General features: G+C 45.3%; 1 protein-coding gene across 2 annotated transcripts in view; it reads left to right on the plus strand.

Moving 5' to 3' along the window:
- Slc24a3 (solute carrier family 24 member 3) overlaps positions 1-19080 on the plus strand; it is a 487223-nt gene that overhangs the window by 338735 nt on the left and 129408 nt on the right. For both annotated transcript variants that reach the window (XM_076570775.1, XM_006984474.4), the window contains exons 4-6: positions 12110-12184; positions 17933-18017; positions 18391-18494. In XM_076570775.1, coding sequence (XP_076426890.1) covers positions 12110-12184; positions 17933-18017; positions 18391-18494 — 264 coding nt within the window. The remainder of the gene's footprint in view (positions 1-12109; positions 12185-17932; positions 18018-18390; positions 18495-19080) is intronic.

Consider the following 19080-nt stretch of genomic DNA (forward strand, 5'->3'; position numbering starts at 1 on the left):
GTCTTTACACATCTGACCCAGTGTTTCTGTGGCTGGGTAGATTAGAGAAAATCTTATCATGACAAGGAAGATGATTTCTTCAATTCAATAGTCCAATCTTTCTTGGAGCAAAATAGAAATTGGCCACAGCTCTGTCTTCTCCCCTGGGACCACATCCCACAGATGTGGAGCAGATGGATCTAGATTTAGACACCATCTGTTTCTCAGTTGCAATTAACATTGGATCCAGGATGGGTTGGATTTTACCATTGAGTTGGCCATCTCCATTGACCACTGGGGACTCTTAAATCATGTGTTTGTTGGAATGTGAAAGTTGGGCTGGATTTCTTTGGATGGGCATCAACTCTTATGAGACAAAGGAGGAAAAGGAAACCAAACTCTCTGGCAAACCATTCATTCATGTGTGGTTGCTCCTATGGAAGTAGACACCACAACCAGAGAGCAACAAGCCTCTTGGTCTTTCCTTGTGAGGAAAGGGAGTATAAGGGAGAACACAAACACTTCTCAGAGTCTCTTCTAGTCTGTGGGCTCCACTTTTCTAAAATATTAAGATAATAATGCCCTCCCCCATCAGCAGTACTGTCTAGAATTCTTACAGAATTCTAACTATTATGCTAAGAATTTTACATGCATTATCTAGTTTCAAAACCACCAAATAATGCAGATAATATTTTTTTTCCCATTTTACAGACAAGGAAAGAGTGAAAGCCTAGTAAGTATCATACAGCCGAAGAATGAGCCAGGCTTCTGATTCCATCTTTGTGAGTGTGGCGTCCTCCTGCTTGGTGACTGTGGTACCCTCGATGCCTCCTGTAACTTCCTTACAATAAGCAAGAGCAGCACTCAGCCAGCAAGTTCCCTCTATTGTGGTTTTGTAAAGCATAAGCAAGAACTGTTAAATCTCAAAGATACAGCTGTCTTCCAGTAGGCTTCATAACCTCTCTACCCTCCGCATTCCTCTCTCTTGTGCCCTAGTGGGCTCTATCTCTATATGCCTTCCAAAGATCTCCTGGCTTCCTGCTTGCAACACTGATTCTTGCTTTCTCTGAGCCCTGGGGACGGTAACTGAATGCCTGATTAAGTCTTAGCACTCCACCTTGCAGCCATGTCTCCAGTTGCTGGTGTCAGCATCTACAAACTACAGAAACTCCATCCTTCTCATTAACCACGAGAACACCTCCAAGTGCCTCGCTGACAACAGAGAGGGTTTAAGTAGAGAGGTTTAGGAGCACTTTTCTCTTGAACCTTGATTGCTTCTTAAGGTTACACCATCCACACAGATTGTAAGGACGTAGTGAGAGCAGAAATCGTGCACTGAGTTACCAGTTTCCCTGAACTCTTGCTGAGTTTCAGCCAGCCAACATCAACCAGAGGAGAAAGGAGTCCATGTGCCCAGCCAAGCTAATTGCCTGACAAGAGAGATTTTGAATCTTCTACTTAAAAGTCCATAGTAATTATCTGGTAATTATTCTAATGCATTGTCATTGAAGTAGTGTGATGTTGGAAGTGCTGTAAGAGGAAGTGTAGCGGAACACTCTAGCTGCCCTAACTGCTGGATCCTGCCAATATCCTACAGAATAAAAAGCCCAATCCATGGGCATAAAATTCCACCAATCTCCACCCTGGAAAGCTCCACCCTGAAAAGTTCCACCCCCTTCCCAAGAAGCTCTATATGAGCCCTGTATCCTGTTAAGTTTGATGCTGTTTCTTGCAGAGGCAGCCACCCTCCTGTTTTTTTCCCACCCAATAATCTCTTGTGTGGGGAAAAAGAGAGAGAGGGCGGGAAGAGATAGATAGATAGATAGATAGATAGATAGATAGATAGATAGATAGATAGATAGATAGATAGATAGATAGAGAATGGGTCTGGCTTAATTTGCTATACTAGATGCTAAGCAGCAAGGTGAAAGTAAGAATTTATGCCCCCCACAAATCAGGACTGTTGACTTTATTCATTTACACACCGAGCTTGAGGCTGGACCCCCACCCACCGGAACCATCCAGCTTGTTAGTTCTTTGTACCCATCTCAGGAAGGATCTGGGTATATTCCCAGCGTGGTTCAATGTAGCTCATTAACGCTATTGCAAGTACATCCTATGGGACAAGTTTGGACATACTAAAGATGCACAGATAAGGAGGTGGTTCTACCCTGAGAAAGCTCTTGTGGCTCCTAACTAGCTGTCCAAATCTAAGTTCAGGGTACCAGTCTGCTAGGGCATTTAGCCACCACCATAATGAGGCCGATTAACTTGGATTCCGAGTCCTTACACAGTAAAAGGCAGAACAGGAAAGAGGGGAAGTAGAAAGATAGGTTGATAAGGCAACCAGCAAAAATTGTTTGGGTGCCCAGAGCCTTGCAGTTGTGGGGAGCTCTTACCTTGGCCTGAATCATGTGCAAGCAGCAGGAGGGGAGTTGCTCGAGTGTGGTGAGTGCCAGGAAGGGGATTCGTAGCAGATATTTAATCACAGAGCAAGAAGGGGAGCCTGGGATCCTATAGGAGCAGAGAGTACACTGTGTTTCCTTGGACTACCTGCTACTGGTTAGAAATGCAGATTCCTGGGCCTCGGCTTAGGCTTCACAAAATAGACCTCCTAAGATCTACTGGGAGACAGGTGGGAGAGCTAGCTCTGAGGTCATAAGAGCTGGAGAGCTGTCCCTGCTCCTCCCGCCCCCTCCCCGCACACACCAGCTGCAACACCCAGGAGAGCAGGCCCTGCACCTCACCTGGGCAGAACAATAGAGTCAAACCTACAGGCAGAGATGTGGGTGAGCCAGCCCCAAAGTTGTAAGTGTGGGAGAGTTGTCCCCACTACTCATCTGTCGTGTAGTGGCGTAGGTAGGAGAGAGATGTACCCTCTTATCCCTTACCCCGTTCTGCTCAAGACAGACTAGCAAGCTCACCCTCCCCTTTACCAGCTGCAGCTCTTAGGAAAGTGGACCTTGCATCTCTCCTGGGCAGCACAGTAGAGCTGACCTTGTTGGTGGAGGTGTGAGTGAGACAGCCCTGAAGTTGTGAGCATGGGAGAGCTGTCATGTGGTGGCATGGGTAGGGAGAGATCCACCCCCAATCAATGCCTGAGGGAGGTGGGAGAGTTGGCCCTGAAGTAATAAGATTGAGAGAGCTGTCCCTGCTCTTCCTCAGCTCCAGCACTCAGGAGAATGGCCCCTACACCTCACCTGAACAACACAGAAGAGGTGGCCCTGAAGGCATAAGTGTGGGAGAACCAACCCTGAGGATGTGAAAATGGGAGAACTGGCCCTGCCCCTTGCTCATCTCTGCAAAGGGTGAACAAACCAGGGCAATGCTGGAGAGCTCACTCTGGTGGTGAAGTCACTCTGGTGGTGAAGAGCTGGAGGGCTGACCAACTCTGCAACTTCCCAGGCCCAGAGTATCCACCCCATCTGTGATCTGGCTGGAGCATGGGGGTGGGGGTGGGGGTCAGGTCTGTCCTGTGGACCCAGGGCTGCAGGATCTCCATGACACAGGGCAGCAACAGGATGTCCAGGAAGAGTCCCAGTGAGGACCCAACATCAGTGATTGTAGCAGAGACCAGGGGCCTTGAACCAGATCAATGAGTCTTCACGATGAACACTTGAATGTAAAAATAGATGGATAAAGGAGTTTACTGTGTGACACTACAGCTTCCATGATGAGATTTTTCCCTTTCTCCCCCACCCCCTTTTTTTCCCCTTTTTTTCCTCTTAAATTTTATTTTGTTTTATTCTGGGGAAGGGGGAGGCAGGGAGATGAGTGGGATTGGGAGGTATGATATAAAAGATACAAAGAATAAATAAATAGATAGATAGATAAATAGATAGATAAATAAATAAATAAATAAATAAATAAATAAATAAATAAATAAATAAATAAATAAATAAATTTGCCCCAGCTGAAATCTAGGACATCTAAGCATACTGAAATTCCTTTAAAGTAAAATAGTCATAGAATTTGTGTTAATGGAGCAAGTGTCTTAACATACACTCCCTTCCATTAGAATCCAAGCCCATCCCCCCCCTTTTTTTAATCTTTTTTTTTTTTTTTTTTTTTTTTTTTGGTTTTTCGAGACAGGGTTTCTCTGTGTAGCTTTGCGCCTTTCCTGGGACTCACTTGGTAGCCCAGGCTGGCCTCGAACTCACAGAGATCCGCCTGGCTCTGCCTCCCGAGTGCTGGGATTAAAGGCGTGCGCCACCACCGCCCGGCCCTTTTTTTAATCTTACAAGTCTTTTTTACTTAAATATTAGAGTTTTGGATGTAGTGTCTTTTGTGGAATTTCTATGTGTGGGGATGTGTGTGTCTCTGTGTCTGTATGTGTTTCTTAGGCTTTTTTTTGACTTCTTTTTTGTTTTGTCCTTTTGGTTTGTTTGTTTGTTTAGTTGTATGTTTGTTTTCTCATGAGAGAAAGAGAGAAAGGGTGTGGGTTTATGGAGGTGGGGAGAATCTGGGAGAAGTTTTGGGGAGGACTGTGATCAGATATGAAAAAAATCATTTTCAATAAAATTATTGAAGAATAAGAAGGAGAATCATCATCATCATCATCATCATCATTATCATCATCATCATCATCATGATCCAAGGCCCTGAATGGCTTCAAAGACCTTCCAAATGCCAGCTGACTAATGACCATGGGTGACATTCAGAAGAGTCCTCTAGACTTTAGGGAAGACCTTGTTTCGGAAAGTGGCCCGCCTTGATGTCCCTTGAATTTTATTCCTCCCACATTCTCCCTTACCTCACTCCCCTTTCACTTTAATTTGGACTGTCTGGAAACAACCTTGAGACAAAGATTTGAATATAAATTGTTATTTGTGGTGGAAGTTGATGTTGCTGGGGACTAGGAAGTGGAGCAAGGAAAGGAAGGATGCTGATGAATGGTACATGAACAAGCATACAACCCTCTGGGCATGTGACACTCCATCCATCTGGGAACTGGTCACCTAGTTATCCTACCCAGAGCATGAGGGAGCTAGGCACTGATATACCAATTCCCATAAGTTTTGTGGGCTTGAGGGCTTCACAGGGGGTTAATTAATTATCCAGCACTTCTTATCCACACTGAAGCAGAGTCTGATGTTGGAAAATTAAGTGGTGTTCTACATTATGCTTGAAGAAAATAGCAAGATAAGGAAGGAACACCAGTGTCCATTAGCTGTATTCTCCTTCCCTGCAAAACTACTTCCTTATCCCTCCTATTTGGAACTTGCATCTATTCTGTGAGGCTAAGTCTGTCTCTTTGTGGTCACTAGAGTCCCAGAGTCAACAGTAGACACAGGATCAGGTCTACTTTAGTTTCATGAGTCCAAGAGACAAAAAGCTTGTTATGAGAAAACTATTTCATGTATTTAGTTATTTTTGTGTGTATGCATACAGTGTATGTGTACATGGGCATATGGGTGTGTGCACATAAGTATGCAGGTATGCATATACATGTGTGCACAAACAAGTTGAAGCCAGGGGTCAATGTCAGATATCGTCTCCCAGCCTTCTCCACCTTATTTTTGAGGCCACTGAACCTGGAGCTCACTGATTCCACTAGCCCGGTGGGCAAAAATCTCCAGGATTCCACCTATTCGCGCGCGCGTGCGCGCGCACACACACACACACACACACACACACACACACACACACTGACCCCAGTGCTAGGATTGCAGATGTGCACTGACATGCGCAACCTTTACATACTTGCTGGGGATCTGAACTCAGGTCCTGTGTTTGCACATCAGTCACTTCACTGACTGAGCCGTCTTGCCAACCCCACAACACCAAGAAAATGCTTTCAAAAGAAATCATATTCTCTTTCAAATCTCAACCCTGTGAGCACTTGAAACGGGAGCGGGGAGAGGAAAACTACTTTTTATTAGTGAACCACAGTCCCTGGGAGGTTTAGAGCAATTTCTAGCCAGGCAAGAGCTCCGCAGACCAGCCCTCTGAAGTGTTCCCCAGTTCTCCATTCATGGGATGGAGAGACAGAGACAGGAGAGCAGCTGATGTGGTGAAAGGAAATTATCTGTGAAATCTGCTGACTGGAGACGCCACATAAAACAGCAGGGTGAAAGTCACACTGCTCAGATACATTTTCCCCACGATTCAGAAACACTTATGGATATCAACATTTCAGCTACAGCCTGTTCACCTCCATTAAGTCACAATCCACAAATATCTCTTGTTATGTTGGGCATTTTTTTAAGTTTAACCACTGTAGCCAAAGTTCTTCAGTTGTTTGTTGTTGTTGTTGTTGCTGCTGCTGCAGTTAGTGGTGTGTGTGTGTGTGTGTGTGTGTGTGTGTGTGTAGAGGGGGTGGATGTGAATATGTGAGCATGAGTGTGATCATATGTATATACAGGTACACACACAGAGGCCAGAGGGGGATACCCAGTAGCCTGCCCTATCCCTCTCCACCTTATTCCCTTGAGCTGAATTTCTCGCTGATCCTGCAGCTGAGCTCGCAGTCAGCAAGCCCCTCCCTGTGGTTTTTCTGCCTTACCTCTACCCACACCCCCATATCCACTGTCAGCCCCACAGCATGACTTACAAGCACATGCCACACATGACTTTTTATGTGAGATCTGGGGTCCAAACCTAGTTCCTCATACTTGTGTGATGAGTTCTCTTACCTACTAAGGTGTGTCTCCAACCTCTAGTTCTCTGATTTTATTAGTCCTGGTCAACTTTGAGATTATCTGACGAGACAGTACTTACCTTTATCTTTTTCAGCTCAGGGACTGCCTCTTCTGTGGGGACTCCTCCAGCCTCCTTCACCTTCCCTGCTCAGCTTCTGTCCCCATGTAAGTTAGAGAAATATGGCTGCAATGATGGAAACCTCAACTAATGGGGACCAAAACAAAGGGGTTCTATCTTTCACAAAGTAAATACAAAGGGAATTAGTTCTGGTGGTCCCTGGTGCCCTTGGGTCTTGGCTATCCTTATCATGTTGGTATATATCATTGTGCTTGTTACCTCATAGTTATACAATGGCTGCTGCCACTCCGGACATCAAATTAAATTTAAAGGAAGAAAAAAAGGATGACTTCAATTGGATCTGTGCCCTTTTCAAATTGACCAAAGTAGCATCATATGGACATGGCTAGTTCTAGGGACACTAGAAAGCAAAAGATATTAATCAGCACAGCATTGATATTATATTTTCAAGATTAAAACCTGAATGGCCTATGGATGGGCCATCAACACTGATAACCATGTTACAGAGCTCAACCCTATGGTTCTCTCAGCTTGAGTTTAGGGGAGCCACTAATCTTCTCTCCAAACTGGACCTCAAGTCATTCATGTTTGCCCAAGGACAATGACTCATTAAATCTTAGAGCTCCTACCTGCCAGGCCATCTGGCTTTGAGTTGGTGACCCCACACAATACTGTTAAATTAATAAAGAACTCTTTAAAGCCTAAAGTTTGATGTCCTCAGCACAAATTCACTTTGGGTGGTCTCTCAGTAGTATATTCTTTAAGCACATGAATATCATGTCAGTGAGAAGGAAAACCTGTGGTCTTCGCTGCCCCTGGAAGTTCTTCTCTGTCATTTTGTCTCGTAAGAAATTTGAAAATGTGCCTTCTGGGTAATCGGTCATGATTTTGTGTTCACTGTGACTGTCTTTGTCACCTTATCTGTGTCTATTGCCACATACAAAAAAAAACTTGACTCAAATGTCCTCAGTTGGTTTGTTGAACTTGGGTTGGGTTTGGCCAGTTGCAGCTGGTCTGTACCAGAGAGTTACCTTTTTGTCACCCGATCTCTGACAGGCTTGGCAAGAACAAGTAGAATGAAGGGCAATGTTGCATGTGCTTTTTCCTCCAGAGGGCCAGCTGGCTTAGCCATATACCCACATCATGGCCAACATTGCAACAGTAATAATGGTATATGAGATGTATCACTACATCCAGGCACCTTTGACCATTTTTCCCCATGTACTTCCCAAAACAACCTTGTAAGCCACCTACATGGCACACTGATTGGTCCCATACTGGTGGCTACATAGGATAAGAAGAATCACTTGAATTCTCACAATGTGGAAGTGTCATATCTGAAAGTTGATGTGGCCCTTCACCTCTCGGGGTTATCCTCCAAGGCTCCAGACATTTCTTCTGCTAGATCTCAGTGGTGACACCAGCTGTTTCGGGATCCATTCGCTTCACAGAAGTCATTCTGTGCCAGCCCAGCCTGGAATATGGCAGATACAAATATATGATGCATATGGCAGACATTCAGGAAAAGTGAAGCTAGATACATGAGCAAAACTCATTCATACTCCCAGACTGTGCACAATCAATGCCAACATGTAGATTCCCACTGTGACAGCTCTCCCAGACACCAAGGAAAAGACCCTGTGATCTACAGACTCAAGCTAAAGTTCTAGAGATGATCTGCCTCTTGACTAGACACACCCATTATCTCTACTCCAGACCTCACATTGAGTTGTTCAGATTTCAGATCTGTCTTGTATTTTACCTTGTAAAAGAAATAGTACTAAAAAGTGTCAGTGACTCTGACAGGCAGCCCTAGATTAGATGGCTGGGACTCATGTTTCTCTCTCTACAAGGTTGGATAGACAGAAAAACAGAAGGTGAGCTGGCAATCAGAAGAAGGGGTAGAGGCAACCTGAGTGAGAATGGACCTGTACAGAGAGAGCTGGGTTCAGGGAAGGGTGGAAAGGGTCCTGAGGTTCAATATAAGCCTTGCCATTTGCTTATTATGTCTCCCTGAATTATCTGAGAAATGGACCCACAGACTGCCTGCCTCCCACAAGTACCAAAAGAACTAAGGGAGATAGTTCTGTAAAGGACCTGGGGTGGGATTGCACACAGTGGTAAATATCATTATTCTCCTCTTCGATGATATCCTCTATCTTTTGGAAATGTAGGCCTGGGCAAATGAATATCAACGTCCTTTAGTCTTCTGCAAAGATTTGTGCCAGTTGCATGGACAGCCCCATAGATGCCACACTTGCTGTAAGAGCTCTGCACCATACATCTAGACTTCGAGCCTTTGTTTGGGTTCTTTGTTCTTTTAGTTCATGTATTTTGTTTATTTTCCTGGTAGGGACCTGTTTTCCTGTGAGCCTCATGGGAAAGATGTACAGGGAATTATAACCAGAGAAGCAGTCCCCCACACAAACACAGAGAGATGCCAGAAAGTGCCCTAGGACAGGCAAGGCGCCTCCACACATCTCTTAGGCTTCATAGCATCTCTTGATGTGCTGGCCCAGGGTGATTGACAGGGGGTATCCTCACCTCGCCTCACCCTATCTTGTGAACCGAAATCAGTGTGGCTTTCCATAGCCATCGCCCTTGAAAACACTGAGAGCTTGGCAGATCTGTTCATTTCTCATCCTAGCCAAAGCGTCAGTGTTACAATATTGGATGGAGGTTCTTGTCTTGAAACGAGATCAATACTTAATATGGGAACATGCTCTTACTGAGAGGACGCATGGACTTCTAAGCAGCACCAGCTGCTCCAGTGAGCTGACTGTGTCAGTGATAGACAGCTTATTTAGATCTTGGTTAATCCACAGATGTGTTGATCTGTATTTCAATTACTTAATTTGGATGTCCTTTCAAGGATAATGTTAAAACCTCCATGTCATTGGATCAGCCAAGTCACACAGCAAAAGGAGGTTTGAGTTTATTACAGTTTGAGGATGTATTTCTGGCAGATCCAGAGTGCTATAAAATATAGCATTAATTTTTTTTGTTTGACATATTCAAAAATGCCATGGGCAAATGATTTTGTGTAGATTATGAATATATCAAGCAATAAAAAATGATTTTAGAGACTTCTCAGGGTACCACTCTTTCTGGCTTCTCAGAGGTTAGAAAAGTATTAAAAATTACCTCTAAAATTTCCCTCCACCTACACAAATCACACAAGAAATGTAAATTTAGGGAGAAAATATAGCTAATGATTATAAAATACGGATATCTTGATTCCAATGAAGAAACATGGCTATTACTTTGACAGCATGGCCAACTCATATGCAAATGTACTTATGTTTGTGGGTTGGTCCACACCTACACCTAAACAGTTTAACAAAAGAGAGACTGTATAATTTTTAACATTTTCGTGTAACAGTGGAGTGTAGATGCGTTTTCTTACCACTAAGTGTGCATTCACACAATCTCTTTGGAAAGCATTGCACCAAATGAGTCATAGCTGTTCTAACCATCCCCTGTGGTGTATTTTGGTAGGTTTTGATAATTTAGCGTAGTCTGCAGTTTAGGACACATCATCTTTGTGCTTTTGTGTAACATTTCCACAGAATGGGGTGTTACATTGTTCTTGAGAATCTCCAGGTCCTCTGGGAGAGAACAAACACATACACACGGAAAGAAATCAAGTGCATACAAAGGGACGCTGGGGACTAAATTAGTACACTGGCCAGGACTCAAAAGCCTGAGCTCATTTCTAGCTAGGACTGCAGAAGAGGGCCCCAGGAAGGAAAGCTGTGAGCAACAGAAACTCCATTAACAGGTGAAGTGCAAAAGCAAAGCATCGGTCCATGAAACTGGAGCATCCGCTTGGCTTCAAACTGAGCTGAGACAAGTGTTCTCATGATGTTGTTGTTGGTGTTGTGTGTGTGTGTGTGTGTGTGTGTGTGTGTGTGTGTGTGTGTGTGTGTATGCCATACACATGAACCTGTTGCATCTTTTGATTCAGCTTCTTAATGTGGTAGCACCGTTATCGGGCTCTCTTCTATGTGACTGCTGCTTCTGGCAGTTACAGGCTTGAGGGGTATTTATATTCTCTATTAATCTCTGCCTGGCCCTTTAAAACAGTCTTTCTGCCCACCTATCATTCTGAGACAAGAAATGGCATGTTCTGGCAGCTGGCCTGTGTCTTATGCTTGTGCCCTTTCTGACTGGGGGCCCATGCTGCAGAGTAGTAATCAGTGGGAAAATATAGTAGAAGTCAAGAATGAGTCTACTAGGGAAGGTGCTGGAAACTGGGCAGGCACTGGTGAATACTTTAGGCTACAAACACTGGGGAATTCTAAATCTAACTGCACAAGCAATGCTGCTGGTATGCCATGATGCCCAGAGGCATGGTGGGCGCTAATGTCACGTGATCCATAGCTCCATGATGGCAATGAGGACTCTGCTGCTTTCCAACTCAGAATCAACTTCACTCTAAGAATCCCATACTTCCTCTCCAAAGCTAGCAACAGAGGGGAGAAACGACCCTCTTTGGAAAGTTGGTAACACTTTCCTTTCATCTGATTGGACAAGCCTAAGTCACATGCCTACCTCTAAACCAATAGCCACCTCTACTAGGAATACTACACACTGATTGGCCAATCAGTAATCCTGGAGAAAGGGTGAGACACCTTCTGCCTGAGGCACTGTGAATATGTGAAAGTGCTGGGGTCCCCTGAAGAAGTGAGAGGTGTATGTTGGGTGGTCTTTCAACACTGGAATCCAAACCCATGGTCATTGCTTCACTGATACCTTGGATAAGGAAAAAGACAATCTCTGGCTAGATGGTGAAATTCTAGGGATACCCTAGTGTGATAACTGACCACAGTGTGGAAGCAAGTTTGCACAGGGACAAAGTAGTAAGGAAGCTCACTGGGATATGGTCAGCTATTCATGCCTTCAGGGGGCAGCCTTGGGGTGACTTCTGAGAACATAAGTACAAGAGGACATTCATCTCCCCAAGAACTTCTGGTGGTGGGCACTGACAACAGCCTAATAGAGCTAACGTGGAATCTATCCCAAAAAGTCAAGGTGAGAGGGTATAGAGAAAAAGGTGGTCAGGGAGTCAGGTTGGCATTTGAAAAGCATGGCCGAGTGAGACAATGGTATATCCGAGGGGAAGAGTGCTCTGGGTAGAAGCAGCAAGTGCAAAGGTCCTGAAGCCGGTGCCCACCATCTTTTTTGGAGTTTTCGAAGGGGGACAAGAGGCCATTAGTAGGTACTCAGGTCAAAAATGGAGCTAAAGCCAGGCCACAGGTCTTTCAGGAATTGCAAAGACTCTGTACTTACTCTGAATAAGAAGTTAAATTTATGATAACAGATGATATTAATTGGAGGAGATAGTGATCCAGCCCTTCCCCCCTGGCTCTGCCTGACTCTTAATTCTTTCTCCTCTCCTTTCTTCCAGGCCATGTACATGTTCTATGCGCTCGCCATCGTGTGTGATGATTTCTTTGTCCCATCCTTGGAAAAGATCTGTGAGGTATGTGGGGGCACATTCCTATTGTGCTTGAGAGGGGCGTGGGGTGGGGACTCTGTCCTGCCATGTTCTAGCCTCTTCTCTGAGGTCCTGGGGAGTCTCAGAGGTAGTAAGCACCTGAATGCTTGAGAGAGAAGAACTGTATTAGCTAAGTCTGCATGACATTTGGTAACCTGGGGAATGGTCAGACTTTAACCCACATTACATCTGCTATTACTGCTAGTTCTACAGTCCCCTCTGGGTGTCTGTGGGGATACTTCAGAATGTCCTGCAGCAACATAATGTGTGGATGCTCCAGTGCATAAACTGTGTGTAGTAAGGTGTAGTGTTCGCAAACAACCCGCATATACCCCCCTGTGTGCTTTACTATGGTGTTTTAAGTCCTGTGGAGACAGATGTTCACTGTGTTGTTCAGGGAATAATGACAAGACCAAAGATGTGTGTTCCTTGCAGATACAAATAGTTTTTCAAATAATTCTGGTTCCATGAGTGTTAAACCCACAGTCGGCCCCCCAGACATGGAGGGTCATACTTTATGTCCTGTTCCCCCCCCCCTTTTTTTTTTTCAATTCTGCTGCTTCTTGGTCCCTATCCTTCCCACCACCTTCCTTTCCTCCATTTCTTCCTTCTGGGATCCTGTTATGGTGAGAACCTACCACCACCACATGTTTCCCTCACACTGGGTGGAGACCTGGCAGGCTCTGGGGTAAGAGAGCTGGGCAAAGAGGAGAAAAGAGACTCCAGCAAGTTGTCCTCCTGCCTCCACATGTGTGCCCTGGATTCCTCACCTATGCATAGGTATGCACACGAATACAAGCACACACAAATACACACATATGCACATGCTCACGCACACACATGCAATAAATAAATAAACCTAAAAAGGCTTCTTTAATGCTCACCCTACCTAGAAAGCTCTCATTTCTTGTTGCTTTCATCTTGCTGTCTGCCCTGAAATGTATCTTTCTTAGATGCAAGCTTTGCATTTTGTTTTATCTACTGTTTTTATTTCATTATCTGAGTTTTCAGAAGGCAGTCTCCAGATACAGATCCTGCCTCAAAGTCCAGTAACATGCCTTGTGACCTCTTCTTGCTTCACCCACAGTACCTGATTCCATAGGTCCCAAAGACCAACATAAAAGGCAGTCAGAATCTATATTTCTAATTGGGTCACAGGTATTACTGAGGATGCTAGTCTAGAAATCTTACTTGGAAAATTAGAGCCAGGCGGTGGTGGCGCATGCCTTTAATCCCAGCACTTGGGAGGCAGAGCCAGACGGATCTCTGTGAGTTCGAGGCCAGCCTGAACTACCAAGTGAGTTCCAGGAAAAGGCACAAAGCTACACAGAGAAACCCTGTCTCAAAAAAACAAAACAAAAAAAAAAAAACAAAAAAAAAAAGGAAAATTATTAACTGAAGCAGTTTCTTCTAAGCCGTGGACATCGGTTTGCTCTTGTATTTGGAAATGAACCATCATTGCACAGTAACCCTAGACAGGTCCTAGGAGCGTGTTCTCTTTGCAATGGCAGTAGATTAAGGAAAGTAGGGTGGTGTCTGGCATGCACAGCTCTCTAATGCAGAAGCAATTGTCACAGTGATCCAGCCCAGGAACAGGCACACCTTGTGTCAAAGGCAAGGAAGCATTCAGCCCTGTAGTAGAGGCATCTGTGATCCCTCAGTCTCCATGGCAGATTGGTTCCAAATCCTTGGTTGTTCAACTCCCTTCTTTTTTTTTTTTTCATGAAGTAGCCAACTTTATTCAGAGCATCAGACAATTTATACTCTGAGGGTTAATAGTCACATGAGTAAAGTGTTCAGTCGCAAGCTGCAGGTGGTGAAAACATGTTTTCTGTAGAGGCATATAAACAAATAACAATAGCCAGTTGTAATGAATAATCCCTTCTTGAAGTAGTGGAGGGCTATAGAGCTTAAACCTTCTCTAGACTATACCTAGTACAATGTCAGTATTATGTAAATATCTGTCAGAGTATCCTTTTCAAAGAGAAATGATGAGGAAAAAGACAGTATGTGTTTGGTAAGGATACAGGTTTATGTTGGGATTTTTCCCTGAGTACTTTCCATCTGAGATTAGTTGAGTCAGTGATTGAGGATAAAGAAGGCCCACTTACCACCGGTTGGTACTTTATTCTTATGCAAAGCCAATTTGTTCTGCCTCTTTCCATGTGACATGTTTGTTGTTAATGGCAGAGGTATTTATTGTGTCCTGTAAATACAAATACAGATATCAACGTGTGTCCTCCATTGAAGAAACCCATAGAACCTTTGAGAACATGCATAGCCTCGGGGAAAAAAGCTAGAGAACAGCTAGCAGAACAGAAGAGGGTGGAGTAAGCCTTTAACAAAAAACTTAAGAAGGAAAGAGAACATTTAATGGGATTAAGATGCTATCTTTTCTGGGTCGTTGAGGTGCAGGAAACTGGCTGTGTTGCTGTCAGTGTGGTGTGACTGTACCCGTCCTCCATCCACGTCTAAGACTCTGCCAGGTGACCACAGTCAACCTCTTTCTAGGAATCAAGAAACTGAGGCTCAGAGACTTAGAGTATCCTGCCCCAGGTTACACAGGTGTTTAGGAGTGGAGTTATGATCTGAGGCCAGGTCAGTCTGAGCCTACCACTGGGTCATCATCATACCTGTTGGCAATTCTGCAACAACTTATATCAGGTTTGTTCAGAACTAGGATCCACAGCTATCTAGGGAGGAGGAATGCAGATGAGGGGCCTCCCTTCCCAGAATGCTCTCTGTTCCCAATCAAGTCCAGTTTTAGAAGCAAAATACGTTACAAGAAAGCATGCCATGCTACATGCCCCTCTCTGTGAGTACAGCTCCATGTACTTCAAGCCACCCTAGTTACTGAGCAAATGGCGTGTCTGTAGAAATGGGTAGGATGAGGACAGAGTTTGTATCTCCTTGGAGACCCCATGTTTATGTTCCTCAGAATCTGTGCTCAATCTCCCTGGGGTTCCATTCTTTCACAGGATCCCGGAGCCATGATGTAGGACTACCCATTGTGGCCTGGCAGGGCTTCCTAACCACACCCCGTTGTTACTTTTCCTAATCTCTTTGTACAGAGGTGATGCTGTGTGCTCAGTGCTTGCTCCCAGATTAACTCTAGAGCTAAGCAGAGATGCTCAAAAGGGATGTTGTTTGGACTTTGGTGAAAAATGATTCTAGAAAGAAATCCACATTACTCAAAAAATCATAGCTGAATCGGGGGAGGGGAGTTCAAGTTCAAGCCAGGAAAAATGTTGGCCAGGGAAGAGAAAGGAGTGCCAATATAATGACCCAGCCTGCCAGCCACAGGTCAGATAAGTCACTAAATCTTAGACGGCCTCGAAGTTACATCATGGAACATACAAAAGTGTTGGAATGTTGAGAAGTCCCTTGTCTGACGAAGATAAACAAACTCAGATTCTCCTACACTGAATCAAAGTTGGGAGAGAGGTGTTTCAAAGACTCAGCAAGGGGAAGATGTGGAATTCCTGGGGATCAGGAGGTAACAGCCTTAGGTTGGTCAGAGCTTATGCATAAATGAAGATATTGGATGTCGAGAGCAGAAAGGCTTTAGGACCATGTACAAGTTGAAAAACGCAGCAGAGTAGCCTCCTAGGCTGTGGAAGAGGGTGACAGGCCTTGCTTCAAGTACTGTAAACACTGAACTAGACTCTGTCCCAGCCAGAGTGTGCCCTGGCTTGTAGACCACTGATAAAATGAAGCATCCCACCTTTTATATGCAGGTTCCACATCTAAGCATTCAACCTTGGATCAAACATTTCTTAAGTTGCATCAGTATGGGACAGATATAGACTTTCTTCCTTGTCGTTATGCCCTGGACAATACAGTATTTGATGTGGCATTTACATTGTATTAGGAATTGTAAGCGATGTAGGGATGATTTGCAGTATATGGGAGAATGTATATAAGTTATATGCAAACACTGCACTGTTTTATATGAAACTTGAACAATGCTTGGATTTGAGTATCTGGGTCCTAGCAGGGAAAGGAGGCATTCCTGGAACTAATCCCCACTGATCCCAAAGGCTGACTGTATTCACAGAAGATTGCATGAGCCCAGTGGGGACTTCGTGCAGCGAGAAGGGAGCAAGTGATGGATTCTGCCATGGTGCCAGGGCAGGGCTGTTTGGAGGGAAAGACCAAAAGAACCTCATCTAAAGAAAAGGTCTTGTTGACAAAGCATTCCAGAAAAAGACAGAGAATGCCTGAGCCACTGAACCTAAATGGGAACAGCAGGACCTATTGTTCATGGAGAGCCCAGAGTGTCCAGCTGTGGTGAGGGGATGCAGGAATTATTCTCTGCTAAGGATGAAGCTAAGGAAGACTCTCCTTCCCCCCTCCCTCCCATATAGCAGCTAGCAATGTAGAGGCACGGGGGCTTCATGACTAGTGATTCTAAGAGTCCAGCGAGGTATTGCCAGGTCAGAGTGAATTAGGTATGAAGTAGGGAGGAAAGGAAGGAGATTTGGAAACAAGAGAGAAACCGGACATAAAAACAAGCTTCAACCAAGCTTCATAAGCAACAAGGAAAACCAGCTAGTGGAGCTCGGCAGGGAAGTGCAGCAACTCAGGGCTTTCCTGGGAGCTGAACTTCCTGGACTCCTGGTTCAGGTGTCAAGTTGCCTTCTATCCATCCCCACCCATTGAGACTCAAGTGCCCAGGGCTTCCCCACCAGCCACCAGCCACAGTTGTTAGTGTTGACTACCATCTCATGGCCTCCTCATTACCCTATGTGAACCTTAACTGTGAATGCAGAGCCAAGGAACCCAGGATCCCAAAGAGAATGCCTCTTTCAGAGGCTCCTCCAAGGCCATGCTGCCTCTTTGTGGCCAAACAGGGAAGTGCAACCACTGTTTCTACTGAGCCCAAGAGGGGGTGGCATTGGAAACTGGAAAGGAAGTCCCTGCCCTGACACCAGAAGGGAACGGGTGCTTACCAACAGCCAGCAGCTTACTTTCTGAGGCATGGTAGAATACCAAAAAGCTAAACACACCAACCAGCCACCAAGGTGCATTTGTATTCTGCTCTTGAAAATCACCTTCTGGCTCAACACATAGGGTGACTTGAGGACTGAGGAGTGTCCCCAAAGATCTGGAACTTCACCCTTTTCTACTCAGTCTCAAGTCTTCTCTCCTGCTGTGCCACCTGGAGTTTGAAGGTCAAGGGTTGGGACTGTGCTTCAAGAGGGTGACTCCAGAGGCACATGTACGGGCTTGAAAATGGGCTGCTGTGAGCCCGAGGTAGCCGAAGCGCTGCAACAGCCATGATCTTTGCACACAGCTCTGGATTATCCACTTCTCTTCTAAAATCAGAGTGCCTGCCAACACTCTAGGGAGCTGAGCAGAGCTGCCATTAGAAAGGGTATCACTACCCACCACTGCCCATGGTGCTCTCACCTCCCCACGCCACCCTCCTGCTCGTTGGCACAACAGCCCCCTGGGTACATCTGAGTTGTGGACCCCTAAGTCTTCTGTAGAGCCTTTGGCTAATGAAGTCTTATAGCCAGCTGACCCTGCAAGTGAGGGTAGTGAGCTGATTGCAGAAATGGCCAGGCTCTGAATGAAGAACAGTGAGAGGGACTGAACCCAGCCCCTGGGTCCCTCTGAAGCCCTAGTGCTGCTGCTGCCCTTCTCAAGGCTTAGGACCCAGGGAGCCACAGTCACCTGTATTCCCAGGTAAAATCCCAACTCACCTGTCTTGTCTTTGTTCCTGCACAGCGCCTCCACCTCAGTGAAGATGTGGCAGGAGCTACATTCATGGCAGCAGGCAGCTCAGCCCCAGAGCTCTTCACATCAGTTATAGGTAGGTGATGCTAGAAGGCTATCTCAGCCCTTCCCTTTGCGAGAGAAAAGGGCTCTGGGGAAGAAGGCCCTCAAATTTGGGTTGTTGGCCATTCACAAAAAAAAAAAAAAAAATGAAGTTCACAGACCCCAAGCAGAGCCTCCCACTTTGCTGTGGCCATTCAACCCTTTTACTGTGTGTGAACTTGTCCTAGACCCAAAGCCAGTGCTACTGAGGGAAAGTCTCACCTCTAGATTGAGACGCTCCCCCCCACCAATGGTCAGCTGTTTCCTGTGGGTCCTGAGCATAGTCTAGAACTAGGAAGTGATCTTTAGGTTCTTCATGGAATGCAGCTGGACCACTACAACCAGACTGGTTTTGGTCTGTGTTTCAGGAGTCTTCATTACTAAGGGTGATGTGGGAGTCGGCACCATCGTGGGCTCTGCTGTGTTCAACATCCTGTGTATCATCGGTGTCTGTGGGCTCTTTGCAGGGCAGGTAAGACTGATGACTTCTTGGTGATGGTTGTACATGACATGTGGAGAAGATAGAAATGTGGAGCTGAGGCAGGAGATTGTCATGTTAGAATTCACCCACATTGGAACCTTGAGTGGTAGAATTGAAGATTTCCATTAGACACCTGAAGCCACTGTTATTTGGTTTCCGGATTGATGGAAAGTAGACCTTGCAGCTCCACAAAGGAAATTAACCAGCCTGACAATGCTAACTGCGAACTTGAAAATGGGACACCCACTCCCATTTTGAGAGCTACTGATCTGCACTAGAATGATTTCCAATGTGATGGTTGCCTCAGAGGAAATAAGATAAATGAGAAAGAGGGAGAAGAAAAGAGACAAAGTTTTTCAGCTTAAAGAACTCATAGTTGGGCCTGGCAGTGGTAGTGCATGCTTTTAATCCTAGCACTCAGGAGGCAGAGGCAGGTGGATCTCTGTGAGTTCGAGGCCAGCCTGGTCTACAGAGCAAGATCCAGGACAGGCTCCAAAGATACCCAGAGAAACCCTGTCTCAGAGGGAAAAAAAAAAAAGAGTTCATAGTTGTTGCCATTCAGGATGTTGCCTTTCTT

The sequence above is a fragment of the Peromyscus maniculatus genome, chromosome 4 (assembly GCF_049852395.1).
Source record: "Peromyscus maniculatus bairdii isolate BWxNUB_F1_BW_parent chromosome 4, HU_Pman_BW_mat_3.1, whole genome shotgun sequence".
NCBI classification, from domain to species: Eukaryota; Metazoa; Chordata; class Mammalia; order Rodentia; family Cricetidae; genus Peromyscus; species Peromyscus maniculatus.